Raw genomic sequence first — 14774 nt, forward strand, 5'->3', positions numbered from 1 at the left:
CTCCTCCTCCTCCTCCCTCTTCTTATTTGCAAGTACTATTTTTTTTATTTTTTCATTTTTATTGGTGCTTTATAAGTATATACAATGGTGGAATTAGTTGTTATATATTTGTACATGCACACAACACAACAATATAATTTGCTCTATTTCATTCCCCAGTATATCCCCTTTCCCCTCTCCTCTTCCCTCCCACAGTCCCCCATCTCTCTACTGGTCTCCCTTCCATTTTCAAGATAACTTACCAACTAGCTCCATTTTTTTTTCCTCTAGCTTCCACAGATGAGATAAAACATATGACAACTTTTTGAGTTTGACATAAGTATGTCAAAATGCTCTCAAGTTCCACCCATTTTCCTGCAAATTACATAATATATCATTCTTTCTATGGCTGAATAACACCATATATATATATATGGTGATAGATATATATAATGTGTTATATAGATGTTGACCCGATGCCCAGTCTGGTTCCCATAATAATTTGGCTACTGTGAATTGTGCTGCTATAAAAAATAGATATGCTTGTGTCACTATAGTAGGATGACTTTAATTCTTTAGAATAAATACCAAGGAGTGGTATAGCCAGATCAAGTGGTAGATCCCATCCTAGTCTTTAGAGGGACGTCTGTACTGATTTCCATAGTGGTTGTACTAACAGTTTACAAATTCATTCTTCCCAACTTCTTAACATTGAGGACTTTGGGGCTCATTCCTTATACAATCTCTGTCTCTCTGTCTCTGTCTCTCTTGATATTCTTTATTTATATATGTATTTATATATATTATATATGTTTATATATCTATATGTATATATAAATATATATATATATATGTATATATATGTATATGTGCATATACACCCCTTTAGTTGCTACGCACACATGTGTACACACATATGCATATGTGAGTATATTCTTTTCCCTAGGGAGTCTTGATTTCAAATTTTTATAAGCCATCTGTATGTGACAGCACCCAGGTTTGCTATCACCAGCCTTTTCTTCCCCTCTGAGCCCCCACCAGCATTTCCTATTGCCTATTAAACATCATCTCCTTGAAGTCTAGTGAATACCCCAAATTTCAACATGTCCCAGTGCACCCCCCCCCCATCCTCTCTCGAGAACTTGACCCTGACGCTTCCTCCCATCCGTTCTTGGCAATCCCATTCTGCCCTTTGCTCAAGCCCCAAATCTTGGACCCATGCTGGCTGCTCTTTATCTATCACATCCCCCAAACCAGTTCATAAGACGTCACATTGGCTCTACCTTCAACATGGGCATAGAATCAGATCATTTCTGACCACCTTGGCTACTACCCCAGGCCAAGCCACCATCTACTGTATTATAGTCCTAACTTCTTCACCGACCTCCTTTGTCACTTTTGCTTCCTAGGGTCCAATCTCGTCACAGTAGTAGATTGATACTACTAAAAGGTGTCAGATCATGTCACCCCTTTGTTCAAAGCCTGTCAGTGATGTTCATTTCTCTGAGTTAAAAAAAATTAAGTAAAAATTCTACAGGCAAGGCTGTATGTGGTTTGTTGCCCTTTATTACTCCTATTCTTGCTTACCTGTTCCAGTTTCACTGGCCTCCACACTTTTCCTTGATTCAATCAGGAATATTCCCACCTCAAGGCCTTTGCACTGCCTATACCTTCTACCTGCCATGTACTTCCCCCAAAGATCTGCAGAGCACTCTCCCTTAGCCCTACCTTTATTGAATGTTATCTTCTCACTGAGGTCTGCACTGACTTCAGTAATTATAATGACATCTCCTCCACTTCAGACTTTTCATCTGCCTCCCAGGTTTTATTTTTAGTCACAGAACACATTGCTTATGGACTTTTATTGGAACATAAACTTCATGAGGTCAGGAACATTCATCTATTTTGTTCAGTGATGCATCCTTCTAGCACCAGAACAGCACTAGCACATAGTAAATGCTCAGTAAGTGAATGAATGAGTAGATTTCCATTTCATAGACAGTTCACATTTATTATTTTCCTATCACTCTAAGCTCTCCAAAATCCAACCCAAGATAGGCGTGGTGACGCCCACCTATAATCCCTGCGGCTAGGGAGGCTGAGGCAGGAAGATCGCGAGCTCAGAGTCAGTAAAAGCAAGGTGCTAAACAACTCAGTGAGACCCCATCTCTAAATAAAAAGCACAAAACAGGGCTGGGGATGTGGCTCAGTGGTCGAGTGCCCCTGAGTTCAATCCCTAGTACCCTTCCCCACCAAAAATCCAACCCAAGTCTGAATTCATAAAGTTGTATGTGATGCTCCCTAAATGCCAGACCCTAAGAAGAAGTGTGGATATATAAGATTCATATGAAATATATAGTCCCTGCCTTTGAGATCCTAGAAAAAACTTCAGTTCATCTTCTTTCCTTCTTAGACTGTCTGTCCTGGGCCCAAATGGTCTTTTCTCAGCATCAGTGTCATAGATCTTAGTGTACAACTTTATATTTTTGCTTTCTGATGTCGCAGTGCACCTGTCATGTGTCCTCATCTCAATGAATGTTTCTAGAAAGACCAAGCAGGAACCACCATCATCTAGAATGTAAGATACTGGCTCTATCTGTTCTGTTTGTCAGCTCCCAGGACTTACTGGTTGCATGCAGAACCTAACCAGGCACCTGCATCCTACTTCCTTTTCATCCTTACTCTTGCCCATCACGTTGCCTGTCTTTCTAGCCTTCCCTTTCCACTCCCTGGGAGATTTTTACAGGCTAGAGCTTCCTCATGCGTTGAATGGACAACTCTTTAAGTTGCTAGAGATAGAAACTCGATTTAAGTTCAGAAACTTCAGAAGCAGCTTGATTCTGGAATTCGAAACCATCCTCAGGATGTGGTTTCTCTCCATCTATAAATTCCCTCTGCTTTTTATTGACTTTATCCCAAAAGACTCCCCAGGGGTAACAAGATGACCACCCAAAGCTCCAGACTAGGAGAAAAGAGAAGGTGTCTCTTCCTTGAAAAGTTGAAATAAGACTTTGGCCTGCTCTCCCTGCCTCAGAGTGGGTTCCATATCCACCGCTAGATTTAGGGACTGGTATTTAAAGAAGAGGAACTCTGTTGGGTGGCCAAAATTAGCTAATGTTCGCCCTAAGATGGATTCAAGATGCTCAACTTTGCTTACTTTTTAAAAGTCCCCCTGGTACCCCACTGTAAATAGATGGCCGTTTTTACCTACATTGGTCCTTTAATTTAATCAATTTTCTTTCTTTCTTTCTTTCTTTCTTTATTTATTTATTTTGCTTCTGATCTTTAGAATTATTTCATTCAGCTTCTATTCACCATGTTGACAAGGAAGGGATTCCTGCCTCAGGATAATAGTGATGGCCAAACCCAAAACACCCCAGCTGGGTGCAGTGGTACACACCTGTAATCCCAGCTACTCAGGATGCAGAGGCAGGAGGATCACAAGTTCTAGGCTAGCCTGGGCAACTTAGCAAGACCCGGCATCAAAAAAAAAAAAAAAAAAAAAAAATTTTTTTTTTTTTTTTTTTTTTTTTAATGGTTGGATTGTAGCTCAGTGGTAGAACATCCCTGTTCTAATTCCCAGAACAAAAATAACAACAACAACAAAAAAAACCCACAATAGCATAATGACATGGGCAGCAGTTTATTAGTCACATATATTCACAGTCTAGAGGAGGGGGAGAACCCTGTACCAGGCAGAGCTGTGGAGCTGCATGGGGGGTTCACTTGGGAACAGAGTGAACAACCAGGGGCTGTGGGAGGAACACTTAGTAGCATCCAGGAGGGGTGGTGTCCCCTGGTTCCCATGGGAGGATGTGATGGGCTGCTTTGAATAGTTCCCCCGGCTGGCAGGGACCTGAAGCCTGCAACTCAGGGATGTGCCTGGTTCTCTTCATCCAGGTTGTTTAGCTCCAGGGTCTTACCTGCGGGAGTAGGATGGGGGAGAAAACTTGTGGGTAGGCAAATTCAAGGTCCTTCTGATTTTACTAGATGTCAAAGCCCCACAAAATTCTGGACTTTAGAATTAGGCCTTTTGGCACAGTGACCTGCCAAAGGTTGAATATAGCTTTGTGGACCTTGTTCAGAATAGTCTTTTAAAGTCTCCGAAATGGAAGGCCTGCCTTTCTTCCCTGCGTCCCTCTGTTACAGGTTGTCATTCCTGTCCTGGCCAATGAGAAGAACCACCTGGATTGGCCCCACATGGTGTGTCAAGATGTCCGGCAGCACGCCCACACCCTCCAGTGGGACCTCCTGGTTATCCTTGAGCAAGTCAAGGGGAAAACTTTGCTGCCTCTTCCGGTGGGCTCCGAAAAACTGAAGTTTGTAGATTCAGGAAGTGAGACCAAGTAAGTCCCTCGGCCAGGCCACATGGGCCTCTGAGACCAGGGGGAAGCTGGTTTCTCTGAAGGTTTTCTTTGAATGACTTTTCGGTTCCTAACTCTGCACATCTCCTTCTGCACTTAAGTGCACCCTGCTCTCTTTGGCAACAACCTCAGATTCCCTGTTTGTGCTGATTACTTCCTTTGCCTCCATCCCTCTGCCTGAGATCTTTTAAAGCTATGGCAACATTGCCTTCTTTCCATTTAGAATCATTTGGGGGTTCAGAGTAGCCACACTGATTTCAGTACTTCCCTTATCAGGAAAGCAGTTCCTCGTGGGTGCAGACCCAGATCCAGTCTGGGAGGCCGTCCCCTGCTCCCTGTTTGCTCAGCCCTTGATATCACAGAACCAACGTTGGCAGCTCTTGTTATGGTCCCAGCCTCTCGTCCCCACAGCAGCTGCAGGCATTTTTCAGGTTCTGGGGAATTCATTTTATGTTTATTTTATTTTTCTCTTTCAAATAGGAGCAAATCTGGCTAAGCTGGGGAGTCCATGCCTCCTGTCCCTGAGGGGGGGGGGGGGCATTCAAACCTTAGCCTCTTCTCCTTTGAAAAGTCATGTCCACCATCAGCTTCCATCTATCATTCCAGCTTAGACTTGCCTTCATTTCTGTCCCCTGGTTATTATTTTTTTTCTTTCCAGACAGGCTCTCTATATAAATAATGTATTATGTTATATTTTATCCATCATTTCTATGTGTTTGTGACAACAGGTGGCCTTTCTGCTGGTACCTGGTCTGCCATATTGCCAGGAGTTTCTTGATACATTACTATATACATTGTGTATTCAGGAGCCAGGAGACATCTGAGGGATAAGTAACAAGTGTAACAGCAATTCACTTCCTCACAAGGGTTTTCTTTTTTTTTTCTTTTTCTATTGGAAGTAATTTGCTACATATATAATTTGAAGTAATTTCCCTGTTAACTAGAAAACTTATTGTGGCTTAATAAAAATATCCAATTTTGAAAATAAGTAAAATTTAAACTACCTTTTTCCTGGTCCCTTTATACTCTAACTTAATAACATTCAGCATATATATATATGTAATTCTTGCTGAGTTTGACTCCTTTGTTCAAATTGGATAATTTCCCAAAAGGCCAGATCATTTTGGGGGAAGTGAGTAACTTCTCCCTTTAATGGCTTTCATAACCACTGGGCTCATTTCTCAACAAATATGAATTTAATTAAATTAAGTGAAGGTGGGTATTTTTTTTTTACCTGAAAATATGAACGATAAACTCCCTTTGTTATAGTGTCCTTGGTGTTTGATATGTACAATTTTCAATTAGGACTTTACAAAAAGATAGCCAGAATGTAATTTTTAAAACAATTTTACTATGAATTGAAATGCATTTTGCTGTCATATATAACAAGTTAGAGCAAATAAATTAATTTTAAAAAAAACAATTTTACTTCCTTCCAAACACAATGAAGTTATTTAAAACAAATTAAACAAAAAAAGATGTATGGGTGGGAAAGTTGAAAATCCCATTTTTGGGGGGAAATGGAGATAAAGTCAGGTCATGATGGTGGTATTCACAGAGTTGATGGTTTGCCTGGCAAAGGAGGGGTCACCTGTTTTCTCTTGCTGCAGACATTAGAATTCAGAGCAGACTGAGGAAGTAGGAGGGAGGTACATTTTGTGCAGTGTAGAGACAACGGTTCTCCCTGGGGAAAAAAAATGTGATGCTTAGTTAAGTTAGGAGTTTGCCGTTACTAATGAGATTCAAACAAGAGCTGGGTGGTCATCTAAATGTTTCCTGTCCAGAGTATTCCTCCATTGACAGGTAGTCTTAATGGCATTCAGAATTCTTAAGCTAATCTTCAGAATAGTTAGTGAGCCCCTGAATATCTATATAAGTAATGTTGGATGTATATGCAAATAAGCATGATTTCTTGAGAAGGAATCTGTACATTTCATTGACTACTCAAGAGGATCTGTTACAAAAAAAAAAAAAATATTTAACAATGTGCAGGTTAGGTGGAGTTTCCCACCTGTTTTTAAAAGATTTGAGGTTCTATTCTGGAGGACACCCAGTATAATGATTTGAATATGGCATGAGTTTTTTTCTCCCACAGGATCATGTGTTAGAAGCTTGGTCCTCAGCATGGTGCTGTTGGAGTTGTTGGTACCTTTAAGGGACAGAGCTTAATGCAAGATAGTTAGGTCATCAGGGTCATCGCATTGCCCTCAGGGGGGACTAACATAGATCCTGTGGAAGCCCAGTTAGTTCCTTCCAGATGAATTGTGATTAAAAAAAAAATCAAGACTGGCCCCTGCTGTCAGGCTTTGGGCTTCCTGTCTTTCTTTGTGATCCCTCTTCACACACACCCCTACCCTAATACCATCAGGCAAGAGGCCCTCACCAGATGCCAAATTTGGGATGCTTATACTTTCAGCCTCTGAAATCATGAGCTAACTCAACCTCTTTTCTTTATAAGTTATCCAGTCTCAAGAATTTCGATATAACTATGAAAAACAGACTAATACACCCAGGCTTAAGTTATTTCCCCACATTCCAGGAAAACTTCTCTTGTCTTTCACAGCTTGGACGCCCTAGATAAGTCAGTCATCTATGCCATTGAGTCTGCAGTGATCAAGTGGAGCCACCAAGTCCAGGTGGTACTCAAGAGAGAGTCTTCTCAACCACTCTTACAAGGGGAGAATCCCACCCCAAAGGTGGAGTTGGAATTCTGGAAGAGAAGGTAAAGAGTGAGGCAGAGGCCTGAATTTTGGAAGCAGGGAAGATATTTTAAAGAAGACAAAGTGAAAGCTGGCCTGGTGGGGGGCAGTCACCATTGAGTCTGGTCCTTTCCTCTAAATGCTTCTCCTCCTCGATGGGGCAGACAGCTCAACCTCATAGGTCAGAGTAGTTTTTCTGTGTATTGGAAGAGGGACTCTTTCCACAAGATTCAATAGTCATCCTTCCTATCTTGAGTCCAACTTCTGGCATGCCATTAAAGACTCTTTCTACTACATGTAAAATTAATCAGCTTTTGTATTATTATTTTGTTCATTTCTACTCTCTTCTCCTTGGGAAGTTGAGGCTGGGTGCACTTACCTTTTGTAAAGATATGAAAGAGGGAAAGGGTTTTGAAAGTTGGTTGCAAAATAGCCTGTCCTAGGTCTCCGCTCATTAATAGCAGGGCTAGAAAGTCTGTCATCCATTATGTGTCACCTGCCCTGGGTGAACAGAAATACCTCATTATGGCTCATGGGAGCCTCTTATTTTCTCTCTTGCTCCTCATTTTCTTGCTCTTATTTATCATTGTGCTGATAAATCCTTTACTCAAAAGGAGACAGACAGATGTTGGAGGCAGATGTTGCTGCCCTCACATTGGAGAGTGTCCATATCCCATGACCAGGCTTGCCTGTAGGGCTCCAGCCCTGTTTGAACCACCATGCTGAGATGGTCCAACTTCTTGCCCAGTTTCCGGCCATTTGCTGACCCCCAGCAAGGCCCTTCTCTAGCAGCCTTGCTCCGACAACACTTCTCTCATCCTGCCCCAGCCTTACTGCTAGAGCTAATGACCTCCAGCTGCCGGGCTTTGAACCACCAGATGGTCACAGCAGTGTTTCCTGGAGCTGCCCCCCTTTTGAACCTGTGTTCCCAAATCAGGCTTTTGCCCTCATTGTTCTGGAACAGATGTCCAAGCTCCGTGGGCTGGAGCACCCTGAGGCTGGGGTCCTCTCTGCCTGTGTGCAGATGGGTCACCACAGTGTGACTTGCATTCCATGATGCTCACCAGGATTCACCCTTCTCTATGGTATTGCAGGTATGAGGATCTGGAATATATTCATAATCAGCTGCGAACGATTCAGGTGAGGAGCATGGCTGGGCTCCTGGATAAGCTTCATAGCAGCTATTTACCAGCTTTCAAAGCCATGTTCAGAGACATCGTCGCAGGTGAGGACCAGCAAATGCTCTCACAAATATACTGACTCAAATTTCCTATTTAGCAATGCATGCACTGGTCTCTAATGTCAGCATCTTCAAGTCCTTAACCTGGCACATATAACACGGTAGCAAGGATACCAAATCTGGAAGCAGAGGAGCAGCTAAATAGAATTGCACTCTTTTTGCAGTTCAATAACTTTGTGACCCTGGGAAGAATCAGCCAACATCTCTGAGCTTCACTATGTAGCATGGTTATAGGACACACTCTTCCTACCTATTGTACCTCTCTGAGCCCTTGTGAGATAATCCAGGTGGAAGGGCTTTGTCGACCCCACCACATTACACAGATACGTTTTGTGTTGTTATCTCTCATCTCTGGAAGTCAGGCTCCTCCACCCTTGACTCCTTGAGAAATCTCTGTTGTTTTTCTAGCTCTGTTCTGCATTTTCTGTTCCTATGGTTATATGGGACAGCAATTTCCTGTCCCTTTGAACACCAGACAAGATCAGCCCTTGTCAGTATTGCAAAGCTGGTAAAGTCTATGATTAGAAGCAGGTAATTTTTTTTTTCATTGGTGTACTTTGATCCCCCTCACTCTTTTCCTATCAAACCTCCTCCTTGCTCTATAGTACTATAGGTCAAAATTTGCATTTAAAGTTATTTGCAGTTTCATACAAAATTTCAGCTTAACCTAAGCAGTGATTTTTTTCAAATATTTTTTCTCTCCCAGAACTTTCTCTAAATACAATTTCCAAGGTTATGGGATATAGTGATAGAGTGCTTTCCTATCACACACAAGGCCTTGGGTTTGTTCTCCATTGAAAAAAATAAATAATGATAATAATAATAATAATAATAATAATAATAATAATAATAATAATATTAATTATCTCTCCCATGTAAGTCCAGAATAGAACACTAACAAGGTCTTTTTGCTTTGTTAAAGAGGGCAGTGTCCTGTGTCCAGAGCCCATTATCTAATCTCTCAATCCATCTTCTCCTAGTGGCATGGGGTATGGAAACCACTTAGCTAAAAGGTCTAAAAGTTAGTGAGGGTGTTTCTGACATGAGCTATATGATAAAAAAGACCTTGAATAAGAAGTTGGTTTTTGAGGTCATCCTGGGCCCTTTATGTGCTCTGCTAATATGTAAAGCTAGCTTGGAACAAGATGTCTCTTGTGGTCTCAGTTTACTGCTTCACTGAGACTTGCTGTGTCTCAGAGGAATCCATTCTTGTTCCCAGGCTATGTTTCATTTCAGATATTCAGGCATGCCTCAAAGCAGTATGCCCACCACTGTTGATATGAGAGATGGTGAGAGGTGTGTGGACAGGTAGTTGGTAAAATGTCTCAAATGGTCACTCTGTTTTTGGCAAAGTATGCTGATTTTCCATTCTGGGTGGTGATTTAAAGTTTCCATTTTATATGGAAACTTTCCCACCTGCCAAGCAGCACTCAGTGAATTCAAATTGGTGACTTGAAATCAGACATGATTGGGAATATCTGCACCACAGGAACTAGCAAATGTTACACACAAAGACATATGTGTGGGTTCTGCACCCATGAATTCAACCAACCAGGGATTAAAAATAATTTTTAAACTTATGTCTGCACTGGACACATGCAGGTCTTTTATCTTGTCATTATTCTCCAAATAACACAGTGTTAACAACTATTTTCATAGAATTTACATTGACATAGTTTATAAAACGATGGATGGAGGTTATATGCAAACATTATGATGTTTAATATAAAGAACTTGAGCATCCTAAGATTTTGGTATCTACAGGGGTCCCTGAACCCCTGGATAAGGGGGATATAACTATGATTTTATTTAGGCTAAAATGGAAGAAAATTCAGTGGAAAAATATGAAGAGAGCTGTATTTAACAGGTTGACACAGCTACAACACAAATAAATGGGCAAAAGCCTAAGATTTGGGACTCTGAAATGAAATAACATGTAATAAAAGTATGTTGTAAATTGGTTCTTTAGTACCCCAAATATACCTGTGTGGATTTAATAAACTATTTATTCACATAGATTAATAGGTGCAAAAGACTCATTTCCCGAGGCCAACTTTAGAAAATTCTTTTCAGAAGAATATATACTGACAATGTAATTAGAAAAAAAAATGCCATTATAATAGTACAAAATAAACACTACTATAATGGTAGGAATCCTTTAGAAGTGTAATTCAATTCTAATGAGGGAAGAAGAGAAAATTTGATTAGAGGTGTTAAGCAGAGACTGGGTCAGAAATTTTGGCAGGGTCTACAAGAATAAAAAGATTTTAAAGGCTGTTGATTGATTTTATCATTTCCAATTTAATTTCAGAGCATCTGGCTTCCTTTATGCTGAACAGATATACTATGTGCATTATTCTTACTAGTCACAATCAGTGTAGTTCATTGGTTCAGGGATGGACTAGAGGGAGAGGAAAAGAAGTATTTCTGGATTATAAGCATGAATTGGAAAGCAGTGAGAAATAAAGAAGGGGGCTAAATGGGTGGAAGAAATGGGTGGAAATAGGATTGTCAGGATTGGAATTGATTGAATGATGAAAAACCTTAGAAGAGAGGAAGTAACTGTTTTCTTGGGGAGGGAAAACAGGGCAATAAAGATTGATTAGGGAGTTGTCTCCCCGGTTCCTAGGAGAGCACGTTTGGCCCAGTATAACCCCCTGGCCAGTTGTCTTACAGTTGTGCTTCTGCAACAGGCAACCAAAGACCAGATAGTTTATAAAGAACAGACATTTATTTCTCACTATTTTGGAGGCTGGGAAGACCAGAATCAAGGAACTGGAAGGTTCAGTTTTCTGGTAAGGGCTACCCTCTGCTTCCAAGATGATATCTTTTTGGTGCATCATCTGGGGATCGGGGAGAAGAGCGCTGTGTCATCACATGGTGGAAGGTAGAAGAGCAAACTAGTAGAACACTCTCTGAAGCCTCTTTGAGAAGAACCTGCATCCCATTCCCAAGGGAGGTGCCCTGGTGGCCTAAGCACCTCTCAGAGCCACATCTACTTAGTACCATCATAGTCAACATTAAGTTTCAACACCTGAGTTTGGGAGGGGACACATTTGAATGCTAGCCGCAGTCATGAATGATGGAAGGTGTGTGTATGTGGGGAAGAAGTTCAAGTCCAGTGCTGCTCTGGAGGCAGCTTGGGCTGGCCCACAGTGGCTCCATTGCATCTGTTTTTAACTTTCCCACCCGCCAAGCAGCACTCAGTGAATTCAAATTGGTGATTTGAAATCAGACATGATGGTAATATTGGGAATGTCTGCACCACAGGAACTAGCAAATGTTACACATAAAGACATTTGTCACTGAAGAGACCATTGTTAAAGATTTACCAGCAAACCACTGGACATCACTGTGCAATTGGCTATTTATATTTGCAGTCAGCCCTCAATATTCAAGGGTTCCACTCCTGTGGATTCAACTACTTGAGGATTGAAAATATTTTAAAAACTCAAAAACATAACAATATAACCATAAAAACAATACAAATTTTATAACAGTGGGGCTGGGAGTATAGCTCAGTGGTAAGAGTACATGCTTTCCACATTCAAGAAGGTCATGGATTTCATCCCCAATCCCACACACAAACACACACTCACACACACACACACACACACAATGCAGTAGAACAACTATTTCCAATAGCATTTACATTGTATTAGGCATCATCAGCCATCCTGAGATGATTTAAAGTATACAGTAGGATGTGTGTAAGTAATATGCAAATACCAGGCCATTTTTATATAGGGGACTTGCACAAAGGACTTGAGAGCATCCTTGGATTTTGGTATCCATGGGGGGACCTGGTACCAATCTCAACTGTATATATTTTTAAAAGGTGTAGCCTAGTTCTATCTGTTGCTATGTCTTTGTAAGACAAGGTGATTGCACCTGGCTTGGACTAGAGTGCTCTTTGTGTCTTCTCAGTGGAATGCCTATTTGTGTGAGTAATGGAGATTTTGGCTTCTTTAAAGGCCTTAAAACACAGAGTATCAGAGAGAGAATGAGCCAATAGTACGATGGTCGCAGCCTCTTCTTCCTTATATCACATAGAATATGTGTTCATTGGAATGGCTGTTGGATTCTCAAATCTCCTGCCCAGCTCAGTGGTTCTGATGCTCACCATCAGCCCCCAACTCTAACCAATTTACCAATTTTGCATGATATTTGACTTCCCATCCACATGCTGCGTCCCATCAAACCATATGGGATGTAAGGTACAAACATGCATGTCAACATACTCCTATGTCCAGTGAGCCTCACAACCATCAAGTCAGGAGTTCAAGGTAACTAACTTGATGTAATCTTTTTGCTCAGCTAGACAGGACTGTTCAATCCACAGAATGAGCCTAGGCAAGTCTTAATATATTCACTTAAAAAGCCAGCAAGGCTTTCTATAAGATGTGTATGTCTAGCGGCTCAGGAGGCTGAGACAGGAGAATCACAAGTTCAAAGCCAGCCTCAGCAAAAAGGGAGGCACTAAGCAAATAAAATACAAAATAGGGCTGGGGACGTGGCTCAGCGGTCGAGTGCTCCTGAGTTCAATCCCCAGTACCAAATAAAATAAAATAAAATAAAAAAAGATGTGTATGTCTGCTAGATAGAACAATTCCTGGAATATTGTGATCTGTTTGCTAAATAGGAGTTTCTTTTAAGATGAATGCAAACACCATCTCCACATAATATAACCTGAAACCATCTGTTCTGTGATACTGCCTGATTACCCACCTGGGAAAGAACCACTTTGCAGATGCTAGTTTCCAGTTCAGTTTGCTCAGTGGGCTTTCATATTCCCTCTAAGTTGCTCTGCAGGTGTTAGTGCCCAGTGCTGCTGGGTTTCCTGCTGTCCTTTCTACGTTACCCCAAGATGACTGAATATATCCCTTCTCTTTACTTGACTGTATTCAAAGGATATGATAGGCATTAAAAATCATTACAACCTTGCCATCATGGGTCTGCACTAGTTCTCTATTCCCAGTGACTTCTTCATAAGAGCTCAGTGAGAATTTTTATTGAGAAATCTTCACCAGAGACACTACCATTTATCAGACACCTGGTAGGGTCCAGGCACTGTGCTAGTTGTTCACAAAGTCTTTTTGTTCTTCCCTTTGCATTACAGGGACCCTTGAAATTAGATGCAGACAGACTATTTTTGAGGCTTAGAGAGGTGAAATGTGCTCAAGGTCATACAACGGCTAAGTGTCTCTGCCAGCATTTGAAGGCAGACCTTTTTCATTCTGAAACTTGTTCCTTGTCATCTGTTTTGTATTATCTTAAAGATATCATCTGTGAAGTAATCAACCAATATTCATTAAGTGAAGCGTCTGCCCTAACACAGCACCAGACTGGGGTTGGGAAGGCCAGGGAGAAATCCAGACAGAGGAATGGTATCCAAGAGAACTCATCCAACAATTGCCCTAGCTGTTTGAGGCTCAGAAGATTCCCATATTCTGCATAAGAGCTAGAGAGTTTTCTGGAACCAGCCTTTCTCTCTGCTTTCTCTGTTTAGGAAGAAATTTGTGGCTTTGCAAATCCTTCATTTCCCAGGCACCAGGGCTTCACCTGGTAATTTGTGCCCTAAGCAGAGATTAGTGACCATCTCCCATTCCTTTCAGCTCTGAAAGAGGCACAGGACATTCACGTGCACCTGTTACCCCTGCACCACCACCTGGAAGTCCTGGAGAGTGTGGAGTTTCCCCAAGTGAAGTCCAAGCTGCGGCCTCTGCTCCATGTGGTCTGCCTGATTTGGGCCACATGCAAGTGCTACCGCTCCCCAGGGAGGCTCACGGTGCTGCTCCAAGAGATTTGCAACCTCCTCATCCATCAGGTGGGCTACCTGGGCATTCCAACAACATTTCCCTTGGGAGCTGATTGGCATTAAAAAGAGGAAAGGGTGCTTTCTTGGGGCAGGGAAATACTTATGGTGCAAAGAGTTCTCACATTTTAATTATTGTACTTTCACAAGTCAATAATTCACAAAGTGTAATACCAGAACACTTGGGGCTGGGGGCAGCCTTCCTTTTCCCTTTCCCTAAGCCCTAGGGTGGAGAAAAGGGCAGGCTGGGTGAATTTCAACCTCCTTCACGGCCTGTGCAAAGTTTGGAACAAAGTATAGCAATGAAGAATATAGCCTCCGAGCCAGGCATGGTGGGACACACTGATAATCCCAGTGACTCAGGAGGTTAAAGCAGGAGGAGTGCAAGTTCAAGACCAGCCTTAGGAGCTTAGTGAGACCCTGTCTCAAAATAAAAAAATAAAAGGGCAGGGGATGTAGCTCAGTGGTAAAGTGCCCCTGGTTTTGGTTTCAATCCCCAGTACCACCCCTTCATACACACCCATGCAAAAATATAACCTCTGGAATCAGGTTATATTGCCAAACCCTGGCTTCACTACTTGTTAGCTATGTGCTGGGGCAACACCTTGCTCCCTGCCTCATTCTTCTCCACACAATGTTACAAAGACAAGGACCCATTTCAAAGGGGTACTTGCTAA

At 41.8% G+C, this 14774-nt stretch overlaps 1 protein-coding gene across 4 annotated transcripts in view; it reads left to right on the plus strand.

Moving 5' to 3' along the window:
* The window catches only part of Dnah9 (dynein axonemal heavy chain 9), a 334407-nt gene that overhangs the window by 5363 nt on the left and 314270 nt on the right, over positions 1-14774 (plus strand). For all 4 annotated transcript variants that reach the window (XR_007345608.1, XM_048798092.1, XM_015504497.2 and 1 more), the window contains exons 2-5: positions 4129-4325; positions 6907-7065; positions 8137-8267; positions 13898-14109. Coding sequence is in view for 3 of the 4 variants with exons in the window: in XM_048798092.1 (XP_048654049.1) it covers positions 4129-4325; positions 6907-7065; positions 8137-8267; positions 13898-14109 (699 nt within the window). In the remaining variant the exon portion in view is untranslated. The remainder of the gene's footprint in view (positions 1-4128; positions 4326-6906; positions 7066-8136; positions 8268-13897; positions 14110-14774) is intronic.

This window comes from Marmota marmota, unplaced genomic scaffold (genome assembly GCF_001458135.2).
Source record: "Marmota marmota marmota unplaced genomic scaffold, marMar, whole genome shotgun sequence".
Lineage (NCBI taxonomy): Eukaryota > Metazoa > Chordata > Mammalia > Rodentia > Sciuridae > Marmota > Marmota marmota.